The sequence below is a fragment of the Aotus nancymaae genome, unplaced genomic scaffold (assembly GCF_030222135.1).
Source record: "Aotus nancymaae isolate 86718 unplaced genomic scaffold, 86718_ANA_hifiasm-v0.15.2.pri h1tg000016l, whole genome shotgun sequence".
NCBI classification, from domain to species: Eukaryota; Metazoa; Chordata; class Mammalia; order Primates; family Aotidae; genus Aotus; species Aotus nancymaae.
In genome coordinates this window covers 59012489-59030186 of record NW_026988428.1, presented here as the reverse complement: position 1 = coordinate 59030186, position 17698 = coordinate 59012489, and the positions used below count along the sequence as shown (strand labels likewise).

General features: G+C 37.6%; 1 protein-coding gene across 12 annotated transcripts in view; it reads right to left on the bottom strand.

Annotated features, from left to right (window-relative positions):
- The window catches only part of PPFIBP1 (PPFIA binding protein 1), a 172699-nt gene that overhangs the window by 50553 nt on the left and 104448 nt on the right, over positions 1 to 17698 (bottom strand). For all 12 annotated transcript variants that reach the window (XM_064377380.1, XM_064377383.1, XM_064377387.1 and 9 more), the window contains 2 exons: positions 8560 to 8658; positions 6937 to 7142 (listed from right to left, as the gene is read on the bottom strand). In XM_064377380.1, the coding sequence (XP_064233450.1) occupies positions 6937 to 7142; positions 8560 to 8623 (270 nt within the window). In that variant the 5' untranslated portion in view covers positions 8624 to 8658. The remainder of the gene's footprint in view (positions 1 to 6936; positions 7143 to 8559; positions 8659 to 17698) is intronic.

Genomic DNA, 17698 nt, shown 5'->3' with positions numbered 1-17698 from the left:
TGTTGAGTCAATCTGATTTTCAAAGCACAGAAGAGTAGCCTAAATAACTACCTTTCTACTTTAGCTCATGGTGCAACCCCTTATTGGCCACGTTCAATCCAGCTAAGTGGAAATTGGAATCAACTTGGGGATTTCAACAATACTGTATCCAACCAATAGTGTGTGTGGAGGGTCAGGGTGGGATATCCAGCTCAACTGTAACATTGACAGTTTGATTTAATTAAAGAACTTACGGCCTCTGCCAGGTTTTTCTGGCATGATGCAGATAAACACATCTAAAAAGCTTTATCCCTCATAGAATTACAGAATCTTAGAGCTAGCCAGGAATCTCACATGGAAAACAAATTCCCTGACTCTACATGGCAGGTGCTACACATAACATTAGTACACCATCTACTTTTCCCATCACCATCTAAGTGGAAAGCCTTCTTTTTATATAAATTTACTTTTAATTAGCAAGTATTACAATCAAGCATAAAGATATAATAAATGTTAACATCTTTCATTTGTTTAAAAAATGTTTATTACAGAAAATTTCAAATAGATTTAAATTAGAGAAATGAGCATGATGAAACCCCATGTATTCGTCATTCCATTTCAATCGTTATTATTCACAGAAGGTAGGAGTCTCACCTGCTATGTTTACTTATAACATCATGTTGTGTTTTCCTTTATTTTCTGGGTTCTATTGGTCTAGAGTTGTTTTTCCTATTTCCCCTTTGTTTCGCTTTGTTCTTTCCTGAGCTCTGCTGTCCTGTCTAAATCCAAAATCAATACACAAGTAGCGATTTGCCACAACTATGCTTATTTATTTTATAGAACAGAAACTAATTTTGAGTGTAATATTCCCAAATCAGAATGGTTAGTACCTAAATTAAAATGGGGAAAAGAAAACAGCCCCCTTTTTAAGGACAACAAATGTTAAAAAACATAGCTGGATTACTAATACTACATATACACAAATACATGCACGTACCACATTCCAGCCAGTTTCATTATACTTATTTTTAAAACTAGTTATTAAAACTGTCACACGGTCTTGATTTCATAATTCTGTTTTTAAACATTCAGTATCAAGAACGAAAAAGTAAGGCTCAGTCCACGAAATCTTCTTTACATAAACGTTATCTCTAGTTACCAAAAGAAATAATTACCACGACAGTGTTTTGTACTCAGAATTATACCTTTGCCACGCATGCAAACATTTACTGCATGCCTGCTCTCCACTAGACTCTGAACTATGAGGAAAGATTGAGATAGGACTTGAATCGTTCAGCCATGAAGAGCATAATCATATTGCATTTGAGCTCAATACCATAACCAGGCATCTTACACCGCTACTGTTCAAAGAGTCAAAGAACATAAGTGTCAGTGATGCTGGAAACCAAGCAACCAGGCAGTGGCAGCACTCTGCTCCCCTGTCCTCTCACTGGGTGTGATGGAATGAGGGCATGAACTTTGCAGTGTGGCGGAGGGGCTGGCAAGGACGTATTTAGACTATAATATTACCCTAGTCATAGGTTTATACCTAAGTCCCCTAAATTTGGGGAGGACAGAGAAAAGAAGGTCCCAGTCTCCCTAGCAGCGAAGCCCCAGCTCCTATCCTAGTACAGTAGCAACTTCATTCATTTAATATCATCATTCACTCACTTATTTAACATTTGTTGAAAGCCAGCAATGTGTGACAGGATACAGAGATCTAGCAAAAGAATCGCTTTTCTACTTCGGGAAGGATAACTTGAGATCAAGAAAAAAGTCCCTATCATTCTCGTCACTTTTTCTTTTTTAACTCTCCAAAAGGAACAGGGAAACCTCTTTCCATTCAATCCTAATAAATACCAGTAGTTTAGGACTCTATGCAAAGTACATCTTTTACCTCTGGAAACTAGGAATTCTGCTGATTTGGTCAATTTGTTTTTCTGTGTCTGTGGACACATTTCATGGGAGTTTACTTGAAGGTATTCAAAGGGAAAAACTGCCTTAATTTTAGCTAGGACATCTCAGTGAGGCACCACATAACTCAGATAATTGTGATCACATATGGGATACAATCTTAAGATGTACCTTGTTTGCCAAGGCCTGAGAAAACATTTCCTGGAGGCACACATGAAAAGCAAAGCTGGTCAGAAAGCAGCAGGGATCAGAGGGTGGTAGGACGGGGACGGCATCGTGTGGCCGGGAGTCAGGGACTCATGGAGAACAGCCAGCAGCCCTGCAGAGAGTACGCCCCATGCCTGAACTCTTGTAAGTTATGAGTATTTTTATTTCTACAGCAACTTTAAAAAATACAAATTTGGAATTAATATTATCTAACTTTTAATGTAAAAATAAGAGGGAAATGTATTATGATGATTTAACAGGTTAGAATCCAGTCCAGAACACCTCATTTTCCCTGTTTACACTCTACCTATCTCATGGGTGCTGATGACCATTTTGGAGGTATTACCATTAGTATTCACCATCAGTATTTCACTTACTTTGTTGAAACTTGTATTTTTTAAATTTCTGCTGATTTTCAGATGGCCTCATAATTAAAACTGCCCAATGGTCAGACACCTTTGGGATTTGACTACCTGATCCCCTGCTGACACAGATCAAGGTCATGATCCTCAGTTTAATAAAATATTATAAGAACATTCTAGGGCAACTTATAAAGTTAGACCTAAAGTAAATAACTACTTGCTTGACTCAAGCAATTAGACATATTTTTCCATTTGCCTTCTTAAATCTGAAGCTTCATAAAGCAAATAATTCTCCATTATTAATATCTGTGTTAACACATTATAATATTTCACAATCAAAACAGAAAATTCAGCCTTAATTTGATTAAACAAATATGTCATAGCCTACAGGTTTTCTAACCACAAGAGACACACTTCTGAGTTTGAAAAGAAATTTGTTCATTTCTAGAAGCCTACAGCTACACTAGTAAATTCATTCTTATAGATTTAATGTCCTTTCACTGTAACAGGCTACTAGTGTTGGTATTTTATCATATTCAGCTTCTGATCATATGAAACAAACAGGCAGGAACAATTAACAGTGAAGAAATAACCTGCATCCTACAAGAAACCAGGGGATCTCTCTGACTCCAGCAAAATAATAATTAGAACTGCAAATACCCAGTTGCACTAATGAAAAGGTTAATATCCATCTTAAAGTACACAGCCTCTCAAGTTAGCCATCATTAAAGATGAACTGAACCTTAAGTATGTATCTATTATTATTAACAGATAAATATTTTTTTCTAAAAATTTTTTAAGTTTTTCTAAAATATCGCAGAAGCTCCTCTTCACTCTGAGAAATGTTTGTAGTCTTTTGTCGCAAGATGTGAACTATGTATGGGTGGTTTGTAACCCAACTCCCCTTGTAATTGGACCCAACTCTCTTTCCCTCATTGCAAAGGGATCCTGTTAAACATTTTCCCTCTACTCTCTATGCTCTACTCTTCAGTATTACCTTTCCGACTAGCCTTTTATCGGGTGTATTGATAAGTGCTCAGCATACGCCTGTAAAATGGGGATGATGGTTACTGCCACTTAGGATTGTAAGGATCCTAGTTCACACGATTGTAAGGATCCTTACAATCCTAAGTGGCAGTAACCATCATCCCCATTTTACAGGCAAGAAAACCAAGACACAGAGCTTAAGGCATTTCCCAAGGTCATACAAGCATAGAAGAGGTAGGGCCAACATTAAAACTCAGGTCTGCTGTCACTATAGCCTGCATTGGAAACTGCCTAGATACAATCCTGCCTTATAATTCATTGCTTCCTTTTTTTAAACATCACAATCTCTTTTATTTGTTATTTGGGCAGTTTCCCTGTATTCAATATGAAGGGAGAATTTGCTAGGATTCTGTGTTTCTTAAATGCTAGAATATCATCAATTTTAATTTTTTATTGTGGTAAAATACACATGTAAAATTTACCATTTTAACCATTTTGAAGTGTATAGTTCAGTGGTATTAAGTACATTTACACTGTGTTGCAACCATCACCATCATCCATCTAAATAAGTCTTTTCATCTTGCAAAACTGAAATTCTATGCACAGTAAGTATTATTTTCCCTTTCCCCCTCTCCCAAGCTCCTAAAAAAGGAAAGAAGGGAGGGAGAAAGGGAGCATGGATCCAGGCTAAAATGTGTACATATCCCCATTTTAAGATCATAAAACACATCCCAATTTCCAGAATATTAAATGGGAAAAATCTAATATTATCAGCAAATCACTAAATTATAAGCATATAATCTTCTATTGTTGGATTCCCAATGCTGGCCCAAGTTCCTTTTTGGTTCTAAAATAAAGTCTATCATGGTAGGTGGTGACAACTCAATTTCACACCTATGCTGTTATGGTGCCAAACATCCAGGCCTGCTCTCCTTTTTTTACTTCGTTTTTGCCTTTTGCTGTCTTTCTTCTTTCATCCTGTCATTCTCTGCATAATCAAGAAAATACACTTAATTTGGAAGGTTGGGATCAAGGTGAGGAATACATATAAATAAGTTTGATGGACAAAAATAAACTTCACAGCAACAACAACAAAAATCCCTTATCTCTCTAAATATACATCTAATTTATTTTGATATTGTTACTTTTAGGATAAAAACGGAATCATTGGTTCTGTAAAATATTTGTCACTTTGTGGATTCTCAAGGTTAAATTGTCAAATAATAAGATAGCAACTAAAAACACAGATCAACAAGCCATTCCTTATCCAAGGCATAAATTTAAAACAACTTCCATTCATTCAAATGTGCATTCCACTTTATCATTCATGGAATATCATTCATTACAAATGTAACTACTGAGCCAGGCATTGTTCTAAGCACCAAGGATACAGTAATTTTTTAAAAAAATAAGGGCAAAAATCAGATTCATGATGCTTATATTCCAGTTGGAAAGACAGAAAATAAATAATATAAATGTCATGAGTACATTGCACATAAGAAAATGGTGAATCCTGAGAACAAAATAAAGCAGGAAGGTGTAAGACAAAGAATAAATGGGTATAATTTTAGTTAGAGTGGTGATGCAAGGCCTCATTGAGAGCATAGCTTTTGAGTAAATACCAGAAGAATGTGAGGGAGCTAGCCATACAGATATCTGGGGAAAGAGCTTCCCAGGCAGAGTGAAAAGCCAGTGCAAAAGCCCTGAGGCCAGTGTACCTGGCATGTTAGAGAATCAGTGAAAAAGCCAATGTGCTTGGCGTGGAGTGAAAAAGGAGATGTGTGATGAGAGATGAGGTCAGAAAGTCATGGGGAGCATATCCTGTGAGGCCTTGCAACCCACAGTAAGCAGTTTGGTTTTTACTCTGAGTAAGACGCAATGCCATTGGCAGTTTCTGAAAAAGGAGTGAGTGTCAAGATCTAACCTATATTCACATGTAATCATTACTTTTTATCATTTCTTGAAATATTTTCACAGAACAGATTAAGCACATGCTAATGGAAATGTTTTAGACACATGTCAAAAACTGAACTACAGGTACACTTAGGCTACTATTGTCATTGATGGCCTCTGGGTGTGGGCTAGGAACAGGTTCTTCTAACAACAGTAAATTCCTTTTTCACTGCACGCTAAATGGTCAGAAGAACATAGAGTAAAGAAGGGGTGAGATAGGACATTGAAATAGACTAAGGGATATGCTAGGAAACACCAGTTTGGGAGCATGAAGCAGTCCCCAAAGAAATCAGCAAACCTGGACCCTTAAATCTCTGGAGGGGAAATTTACAGAGCAATAGTAAGGCATTATGTGTTTTGACAAGCAAAATATCTCCAATTGTCAAGTTTGTGTGGTTGCACCACTCCTAAAGGATGGATTGCACTATCTGCACTCAGAAATGTAGAGGTAAACAAGGTGGGAACACAGAGCACTCAGCACAGGACTGGCTGGGAGCACCAGTATTTGTGTCCCATCATATGAAAATGTTTTAGCTGTAGGATGTACTCTCAAGGTTCCCAAAGGAAGCAGCCTTCCTGTCTACCACAGATCCAAAAGTAGATCATGATTCTTTCATATAATTCTCATTAGTTTTTATATAAACACAGTTAACTCATAAGCATATTAGTGCATCTTACTGAAAACTGAATATCCTTTAAGCAGAAAAGATCTCCTTTCCTCTCTCCTCCACTGAATTTGTTTTTGTGACATTCTTTAGATTTTACATGTTCATCACAGATTAAAACCATAGTATTTACCATTGCCCCCAAATAAAGGGTAGCTCTGCCACATCGTCAGTTTTTGAGGATGCCTAGAAAGAGGCCTCATTGTTCAGTGAATAACACCATTAACCCCTTTATGCTGGAGGTTGCAATTTTTTTGTGTGAAAAATCAGACCTTGGTGATAACCTTGAGAAGTAGGATATAAATAACTCTCACAAGCTTACCATTCCAATAATGGAACACTACGCATAAATGGGTTAAAGGCCCAACTCCACAATTTAATTTGAGAACTGGAACTGAAGTGATTGCCATCAACCACTAGATGGCATTTCATGTCAAATACTGCTGTAAACCCCTCTTGCTTTTTGAATGTCTTTCATTATGCTTTCCATTTAGAATTGCCATTGGTCCTTTATAGTGAATAACCCAATATGACTGAGAAATCATCTATTATGTGCAAGATTCTTTCCTTTATAGGACTATTTGTTTTAAGCCACAGTAGGTCATTCAGGCACAATCTAAAAGCCAGTCTGTTTTTATGGGCAGAATCAGGTGACCTGTTGTTGGTACTTAGAAAATGTACACTAATAGCACTTTTTAAAAAGTTATCTTTAGAGTCAAAAGAAAATTAAGATATCTTAAAGAATAAAATGAGAGCACATCTGTTGCCCTATACTTTTTTTCTTTTTCTAATCAGCTATTCTATGTTCCAAATTTTGGAATAAGCAACAAAAGAGTCATACACAGAATTTATAACAGGCAGACACCTACCATTTGACTCTGAAGCCATTCAATAAGCGTTTCTGCTGTTGAATCTGGGATCTGGCACCTCAAGCCTTCTTTCTCGTCTGTTTCCATCATCTCTAACAATCCACGCAGGTCTTCCACAAGGTGCAGAGCTCGCAAACTTCCCATGAATGGAGACGTGGGAGATTGGCAATCAAAAATCCCATTGGAATATTCCAGGGCCTTAGAACCTAAGTTAAACAAAATCACAGAGACAGCAATGGGATTTATGTTAGATAAAACACCAAAGCCAAGGGCAGTAAACCAGTCGAGTCACAGTAAGGAACAATCAAAAGAAACAGAAAAAGGAGAATTCAATCACATAAACCTCTCCAAGTCAGAGTTATGTGATGCAAAAATTAAAATCATATAGTTGATGGTAAATATCAACAGTCCAATTCCTAATAAGGAGGCCAATCATGTGGTATAGAAAGAAAAAGAGCCTGGTGGGCTTTGGTGTGAGGTGTACTGGCCTCATGGAGATGATGGATAAGAAAGTGGCAGATCAGAAAATACAAATATTAGAGCTGGTCCATTCTGGACCAATACTGAACCAAATGATTTCTGGCTTAGAAAATCTGTGGATGAAGGGTTATGAAATGAACCCAGATAAAGACTATTAGAGTAAATTCTGAGGAAAGATAATGAGCTCAACGTGTTAAATGATTATACTGATATGCCTGCAGGACATTTCAGGGAAGATATCTAGTTGGAACTTAGAGATAGGGACTGGAAGCTTAGCAAAGAGTTGGGAAGGTAAATAGATGTAAATAAGCAGGGTGCAGTGGTGTGTGTCTGTAATCACAGGTACTTGAGGTGGGACAATTGCTTGAGCCCAGCATTTGAAGACTGCACTATGCATGTTATTCACAGGCAATCATGCCTGTAAATAGCCACTGCACTCCAGCTTGAGCAATAGACTAAGACCTCCTCTCTTAAAAGAAAAATAGATATGGCCAGGCATGGTGGTCATGCCTGATATCCCAGCACTTCGGAAGCCTGAGCAAGGGGTGGGATCCCGAGGTCAGGAGTTCAAGATCAGCCTGGCCAAGATGGTGAAACCCCATCTCTACTAAAAATAGAAAAATTAGCTCGGCGTGGTGGCAGTGCCTGTAATCCCAGGTACTCCGGAGACTGAGGCAGAGAATTGCTTGAACCTGGGAGGTGGGGGCTGCAGTGAGCTGAGATCATGCCACTGCACTCCAGCCTGGGCAACAGAGCGAGACTCTGTCTCAAAAGAAAAAAAAAATACGAGCGTCATTGGTGAACAGTTAATTTTGAATTCAAAGAAACAGATCAGAACATTCATGGTTACGGGGTGTCCTCAAAGTATGGTCCACAGACCACCTACACCAGACCACCTGAGATGCAGATTCTTTACCCTTGATTAGAAACCTAGGATGGAACCGGAATTTTTGATATTTTAAAATAATGTTTGAGAATAATGCTTGCAGAAAATGGAGAAGAGGAACAAAAATGAAATTAAGGGAAGCAAAAGGCACAGGGCTAACGAATGAAAATAAAGTGAGAAGATAATATGGAAGTTGTAGTGAAAAAGCCAAGTGAGCAGAGTCAACGTGATTCCGTCTTTCACAGGATGCAGATTACCTGCTATGATACCATCCATCTGCTCCAGCGCCGCAGCCAACATGTCACTTGCATCACTCATCATTTTCTTATTTCTCAGGGGCAAATTACAACCTAGATCTGAAAAAAAAAATGATGTTATCATTACATCCTTTAAATGACATAAGCTTGCTAGTGGGTTTGCTAATTCAGCTTCAAATTATAACTCCGCTGTGTAGTCAAATATGAAGGAAGAACTTCAGTAGTGGAGTAGTAAGCTGTGGCCAATCACCTACTGTAGCACAAGACCACATGTGATACCTGTATCAATTAATAAAAAGATTCCATTCTTGCACTTGAGGTATTTAAAATCCACTAGCATGGTTTCCATGCTGTTCTCTAGAACTCTAGGCCTCTGTAAAGGGCAACAGGGATGGCCATGGAAGCTTGCTGAGGGCCATGACAAGCAATGGCCAGACAAGACTCCTTTCTCCCTCTGCCAGCCCCACCCAATCTCTGCTATCTTAATTTTGTTTTTTTAACTTTCTGTATAAGGGCTTAAGATTTGTCTAAGAAAATGATTCACTAACACATATACTAAATGTACATGCATGCGTGCGTGCGTGCGTGCGCACACACACACACACACAAACACACATATACACCCCTAATGGTATTAAACGTTTTGTAATGGAGCCATAGCTATCACATACTGAGTGCCTATAGTGGTTCCCACACATTTACATCATAAATTATCCATAATCTTTAGTCAACAACCCTATAAAATGTGTAAATTCATCTCCATTTTATAAATGAGGATCGAAGATGTTTGATTTTTGCATGGAAACAGCAAAGCAAATATAGCAAAGTTCAGTTTCTAACCTAGATCTGTCTAACTTCCACTATAATACATAATTTCTATTTACCTGACCCTATCTGAAGATGAATTTATGCTGAAATTATGTCCCAATCTACTCATTGGTTTACCTGTTAAAAATTATATTGAGACAATGCTTGCAAAAAGTTTGGTCATTGACAGGAAAAAGTCAAGATAATGTGATTTTCAACATTCACTAGTGCATTTCAGGTACCAGACTAAGTACCCAGTAGATTCTCCCAACAGACCTGAATAAAGCTCTTACTACGTTATCAATACTGTGATATAGCAAAATACCTGGTAAATAAAGGGCATGCTGTTTCACAGAAACCTTTGCCCTCTGTTTCCAAGCAGCCAAATCTCACCACTTTATTTTCACAAATATATTTACAGTTCTGGTATCAGCTTCTTGGATTAGTTCCCAATTATGTATTCATTCTAACATAATGCCATATAATTGTTGTAAAATATTATTTTGATTTTATGGTCATTTCACCTAAGGATTTTCCAGAACTTTACTCACTTCCAAAGGTGAAAAATATCACTACCATTTAATGTGGAAATAGTACAGCATGAAAATACTCAAGGTATGTGTCTATAGTTACCCAGCAAACAAGGAGTCAAGCAGTTAGGTTATGAATCTACGTCATTCTAAAAAATGTACTCACACACTCAGCCAGTGCACCATTCAAAGATGTAGAACACACATTTAATAACCACACTGCAGTCTGAGAAACTCAAAACATGAAAACTGAGAGCATAAAGGATTAACCTAAATTACATAATTAAGTGGCTTGCATTCTCTTTCATTTAAAAAGCAGCATTTTGTATAGATACATTTGTATATGTGTATACACAAAACAAAGAGACATGAACCTGGCTCAGCTATAAACATGGGAATATCAATAACACAAAGTAACGCCCATGTTAGAAAAACATACAATCTCATTAAATTAGAAAAAAAATTCGTCTTTGTTAGCAACTATATTTTGTGTAGAGTATAAACACTTTTTCAAGTCCAATAGGTGTAATAATTACTGAGTTCTTCTCTGTTCTGTTCAGTGAGCCTTTCAAATGCTATTACATGAAAGTATGGGACAACCTAGACCATGCTTTTCAAAGTAGTGAAGAACTAGTTCTTAAAAAATTTTCCCAATTCATTGGAGACCAATCCCCTCATTTAATAAAAATATGATGACAATGTTAAATTGCTATGAAAGTTCAAAATGCTAACTCTGAATCTCTATATTTATCAGGTAGCAGCCTACATGTACTAGTAAGGAAAAGACAGTACATGCAAGTAATAAGCACAGATGTAACACGGAGAAGGTGGTAGGTGCTAAGGAAAAAATGGAGTAGGATAAGGGGGCCCAATTGCAAATTAAATAGGTAGCCGGGGACTGGCGACAGACTCAAAGACCAAAGATTTCTCTAATAAGTTAAAAACAGTCAAATATAAGTGGTCCAGTTCAGTAATATTCCAAGCGTAGAATTCCTAGAAATCAAAGAAAAAATGGGAGGCCTGATGATATAATTTGGCAGAAGAAATGTTTTCAACCAGTAAAAATATGAAAAGATGCTTAATATCATTAATAAATGAGGAATCTAAAGTAATGTGATAATGTTTTATACCCAATTCGTGAAAAAAATTCACATAGCCAAGTACTGTGGGGAATATAAATTTACAGAATCTTTACTTTTTGTTTGTTTTTTGAGACAAGGTCTCACTATGTTGCCAGCTGACTGGTCTTGAGTTCCTGGGCTCATACAATACTCCAGCCTTAGCCTCGATTTTACTAAATTGAAAGGCAGTAACGAAGGAACAATGGACACACAGGAGAAGAAAAGTCAATAGCCAAGGTGGTAGACTTAAACTGAAGCATATAAATAATCAGATTAAGTACTGTATAAGTTGGAGCTAAGCCATGGGTATGTAAAGGCATACAGAGTGGTATAATGGACAATGGAGACTCAGAAGCAGAGAGAGCGAGAGGGAGGTAAGGATGAAAAACTACCTATTAGGTGCGATGTACACTATTGAAGTGACAGGAGCACTAAAATCCCAGACTTCACCACTATACAATTCATCCATGTAACCAAAAACCACTTGTACCCCTAAAGCTACTGAAATAAAACAATTTTTTAAAAAAATAACATTTTAAAAATTACATTAAGTAAAAATGGAATAAACACTGATAAGAACCAGAGATCATCAGATTAGTTTTTTAATTCCTAATTATGTACTGTTAATAGAGACTTTAAATATAAAGAAATATAATAGTAAAAGGATGAAAAATGAGATAACATACATATGTAACCATAGGAAAGCAGGAGTGGGTATATTAAAAACCACAAATAAGGAAGTATGACTAGAAAGAAAGATATTTTACAATGATAAGAGTTAATTCATCAGGAAGTCATAACAAGCACAAATGTTTGTGCAACTAATAACAGAGCTTCCAAATACATGAAGCAAAAACTGATAGTGTTAAGGGAGAATTAGACAAATTTAATACACTTATATTTAACATAATACAAATATGATTGATCTGATTGGATTTAAGTCTACCAATAAGGCTGGATTTAAGTCTATTGCCCTGCTATTTCTTTTCTGTTTGTCCCATCTCTCATTTGTTCTTTTTCAACCTTCTTTTGAATTGATAGATAAGGTAGAAAAAAAAACTGAGTAACATGCAAGATTTGAGCAACGTTATCAACCATCTTGATCTAATTCAACATAGAGCAAAATAACTAAATGCAGAATATACATTGAAGTCTACATGTTACATTCACCAGGATAAGGCATATATGCAAGGCCACAAAATCAGTTTCAATAAATTTCAAGTGGGTTTTAAAGAACTACACAGAAGAACAAGAAACAGAAACCTGAAATGGTAAAATACTAAGAATAGACCGTCCATATTTATTCAAATTCTGCCTTGCCGATGGCTTGAACTATTTCAGAGGCAGCCTAATTTAGCAGGCATCTGTGTTGATAAAGCTATGTTAACTTTCAGGGCTAGGTCAATGTATTTTTAAAAATGAAAAGGCTAAATAAAAAAGCTTTAGAAAATCCCCTGGTCTCTAAAAAGGCTTTCTTAAATCCTCAAAAACATTTCTGAGAGAAAGATTCCTTAGGCTTCCTCACATAACTAATATAATGAAATATTATTCTAAAAGATAGAATATTATTCTACAGTAGAAAGACGGAACAAATAATACATGCAACATTATGTTGAGCAAAAGAAGCCAGATAGAAAGGACCATGTTACTTTCTCATGAAATTTAAGAACACACAACCTATGATAGAAAGAAGAGCAATAATTACTTTCAGGAAACGGTGAGTGACTGAAAGGAGACACCAGCAGAATTTCTGTTCAATATCTTGATTGGGATATAGGTTACACAAGTTTATACATTTACCAAAACTCATCAAACTATGCAATGGCCTTTAAAACTTGTCAGGCATTAAGAATCCCAATGTCAATCCCATTTAAGTTCTTTATTTTAACTAAGAAAGAACCATTAGTTGTTGGCTAAATGTTGAAAGCATAAAATTCATTTAGAACTAATTTAATCAGGAATGGCTTTGAAACATATGCATTAATAATACTGTTTAGCTTCTAACTGAGGCAGATGTGACTGATGCCCTCTCTGTAATTCCATGAATGCCAGCCCAACTTTTAACTATCCAAGATTTCAGGGAGCCCTTTGCCATTGCATGTGGTGATCTAAAAATAACAGAGAATTAACGTCCTTTTAATATTTAAAGTTATCAGCTTTAAGTACAGCACGCTTTCCCCCAGAAGGAAAATTCTGATTCATGTAATCTACACTGGTTCCCAGAATTACCCAGACAATTAAGATCTATTCAGAGTGGTAATTTTTCTCATAATGTATCATTTATCAGTTCTCTTCTTTATTTCTTCAAGTCTTTCCTAGGATGACTTTCCAAATAAAACTTTTGTATTTGTAAAATCAGTAAAGAGAAGTTGATTGTTATAAATTAGAAAGAAAAATCGCACTTTAAAAATAAACTAAATAATAATAAATGAAATTGGACATGCTTGGACCTCTGTATCTACGACTATGATGATAATATGTCACAAATCAAGGACTATGAATAATCCAATTATATGAACCTATGGTCCAAAATAAAAGGTTCAGAATATCCAGCTCCATTACTTCTCATTTTTTCCTTACCCAGAAACCTGCTAGTTATAATTTAGTTCTTTGGGTAGACAAAACCACTTAGAAAATTACAACTTCACCATCCAAGGCCAGGCACAGTGACTCATACCCATAATCCCACTACTTTGGGAGGCCAAGACAGGAGGGTTCTTAGAGCCCAAGAGTTTGAGACCAGCCTGGGCAACATAGTGAGGCCCTGTCTCTACAAAAACTAATACAAAATAAGCTGGGCGTGGTGGCATGCACCTGTAGTCCCAGCTGCTCAGGAGGCTGAGGTGGGTGGAGCAATTGAACCCAGAAGCTCATGGCTGCAGTGAGCCGTGATTGTGCCACTGCACTCCAGCCTGGGTGATAAAGACCCTGTCTCAAAAAAAAGAAAAAAAAATCCTGTAGAATAAAAAACTTCACCATCTAATAATTCTCACAAAGTAGCAAATTTATTTCTGGATTCTAAGTGGCTAACACATGCTTCTTCGAATAACTTGCTAAAGAAAAAAGTACCAGGAAATATATTAATCACCACCACAACAAAGGAGTGAACCTGGGGTTCGAAGTCATAGTTCTAACTGGAGAAGCCTCTTATTTGTTGGGTGATGTAGACAGTGAAATGAACTCTGTTTGCAGGAGTCCTTGGGCTAATGGTTTCCTATTCCAATGGCTTAATAAAAATAAATTTAGGAAAGTCTTAGATAAGCAAGCTCTTCGGGATAAGATTCAAATATTATAGTAAGAGACCGAAGTAAAAAAAAACACCACCGCCCAACAGATGTATGTTTAGGGTGTATTTCGAGTTTGCTCAGGACCCATTTAGAGCGGATTTGAATGGGGTAAAATATCAAGGAAAGTTCCGGGCATGGGTGTGGTGGCTAAAGCGTTGGCAGGACACCATAATTTTTTGCAGGGTTGCTGACTAACTGATGTTTTAGGCCAGGCTGGCTGCCCAGTCTTTCTGTGAAGAAAAGAAAGGCCGTAAGAAAATCAGCAAGTTTCTTTGAAACTTTTGTGAGAATAACATTTGCCCTAGCTTTCTCAGCTTTCTTTAGGTAAAATGCTTGGGTTTGAAAGAGAATCCTGAACTTCTTACCCAAATAGACGCAATTCACTGAGACTAAGATGCTTCAAAGAAATCTCTGTGAAAGGGAGAAAGTTCACATACATTTGACTAGGCTGGTAGAACACCACTGTATTCTGCGGTCATTATGAAAATAGAATATGTTTTACACAAATTACTCATACCTTTCTCAACAGTTTAGTTTTTTGTTTTCACCAAGAAGCAGTTTCAGAAGCCTAATCAACTACACAACGATTGCCAATGTTTGCAGCAATACAATCGCAGCAAAAAGAAACTATCTTAAAAACACGGCATATTCGATAGCACAACAGGGTGACAACCATCAACAATAACTTACTATACGTTTATAAATAACTAAAATAATATAATTGGAATGTCCATAACACAAAGAAATGGTAGACGTTTGAGGTGACAGATACTCCATTTACCCTGATGTGATTATTATGAGATGTATGCCTGTATCAAAATGTCTCATGTACCCCATAAAGATACATACCTACTATGTACTCATAAAAATTAATTTAAAACAAAAAACAAACCAGATCAAAAGGGAGAAGCAGGTCAGTGGTTTGGAACAGCAGCATCACCTGTGAGTTAGTAAGAAATGCAAATCCCTCCAGGCACGGTGGCTCACGCCTGTAATCCCAGCATTTCCAGAAGCTGAGGTGGAAGGATCACTTGAGGTCAGGAGTTAGAGACCAGCCTGGCCAACATGGTGAAATCCCATCTCTACTAAAAATAGAAAAATTAGCTGGGCATGGTGATGTGTGCCTGTAGTCCCAGCTACTTGGGAGGCTGAGGTAGGAGAATAACTTGAACCCAGGAGGCAGAGGTTGCAGTGATGCAGTGGACTGACATCGCGCCACTGCATTCCAGCATAGGTGACAAAGCGAGTCTCCATCTCAGGTGGGAAAAAAAAAAAGAATGAAAGAAATGCAAATCCCTGGACCCCGCCCTAAGTCTCCTGAATCAGAAACTCCAGGGCCAGGCCCAGCAATCTGTGTTTTTCCAAGCCCTCCCAGTGGCTCTGAGGCACACTCAATCACTAGACTCACACACCGAAGCCTGTCTTTCCTCCTTGGGACAACAAGCCCTGCCCAGATGAGGTGGGAATTGCTACCAAGGTAAATAAGGGCAGAATTCCTGTCTCCACGCCTCAGCTTCTTACTTTTAATCCAAACATAACAGCTCTGAAGAAGCCATTCAGGTTTTAATTCAACAAATCATTCCCTTTAAACCTCAACCACTATAGGTCCTTATGTCTGCAATATTTTGGAGATTCTTAAATACAACTCTCCTTGTTTTCTGGTTCTCTGCTACGTATCTGTCATCACATATTTTTTTCATCCCCACTCCATTAGCCTTCTCACCACCAATCTGCTCTAACATTCCTAGAAAATTAATTCAGAATCTCTTGGAAAGAGCAGGGGAAGTGTTGAAACCAGAAAAGGTTGAGGGTATTGGTAGCAACAGAGATATCTAACGTTACAACACACATTTAAAATAAAATGGGGTCTGACTATATTGCCCAGGCTAACCTCAAACTCCTGGGCTCAAATGATCCTCCTACCTCAGCCTCCTGAGGAGGCTTTAAGCTGTAAAATAAGGCCAGGCACAGTGGCTCACGCCTGTAATCCCAGCACTTTGGGAGGCTGAGGTGGGTGGATCACTTGAGGTCGGGAGTTCGAGACCTGCCTGACCAACATGGTAAAAACCCCATCTCTACTAAAAATACAAAAATTAGCTGGGAATGGTGGCATGTGCCTGTAGTCCCAGCTACTCAGGAGGCTGAGGCAGGAAATCAATTGAATCCAGGGAGCTGAGATTGCTACTCAGGAGACTGAGCTGAGACAACACCACTTCACTCCAGCCTGGGTGACTGAGCAAGACTCAGTCTCAAAACCCTCCCCCCACCAAAAAAAACCAAAAAACCTGTAAAATAAGTATAGAATGGATGATATAACTGGAAATTTGAAAAGTGTGGATTTGAGATTAAAAAATTACTGTCATTCTAAGGTTACTATAATAATGTTATTATAGCTATCTTTTTTGAGTATTTATTTTTTAGATACAAGTAGCAAAATACTTGTGGATAAAATGATGCAATATTTGGAATTTGCTTTAGAATAAAACAAAAGAAAATAAAGGTAAAGATGTTGATAAAACAATATTAGCCATAAGTTGACAATTGTTGAAAACGGGTGGTGGTATGTGGGTGTACACTATATTATTCTATCTATCTATACGAATAGTTTTTGAAACAGTCTCATTCTATCGCTCAGGCCGGTGTGCAGTGGCACAAACACAGCTCACTATAGCTTCAACCTCTCCAGGCTCAAACAATCTCCCCATTTCAGTCTTCCAAGTAGCTGGGACTACCACACCTGGTTAATTTTTGTATTTTTTTGTAGAGACAGAGTTTCGTCATGTTGCCCAGGCTGGTCTTGAACTCCTGGGCTCAAGCAATTCGCTGACCTCAGCCTCCCAAAGTACTGGGAGTACAAGTGTGAGCCACTGTACCAAACTGGGTATCCTATCTATATTTTTATATACTTGAAGTTTTCCGTAATAAAACATTTCAGTTTTTTCATCCATATTGTTAAACCATAAAATGTTTAAACACCTTCAACCATGATATATTGTCTTAGATATTTTATTTCTCTATCATAACTTCAAGCATACTAAGGGCTCACCAAATATTTATAAACCAAATAAAATATCTGTTATTTTAACCACCCTCACAAACACAAACACACACATGCACATGCACATTCAGAAAATGGAACGGCCGCTCACAGAGGATTGTAAGGCAGAGCACAAAAGAGGGTCTTGGCTCTGTCACGGAGGATGGAATGCAGTGGCATGATCATGGCTCACTGCAGCCTTGACCTCCTGGGCTCAAGTGATCCTCCCACCTCAGCCTTTCCTGTAGCTGGGACCACACATGGGCGCCACCATGCTCAGCTGATTTTTTTTTTTTTTTTATTGCATTTTAGGTTTTGGGGTACATGTGAAGAACATGCAAGATTGTTGCATAGGTG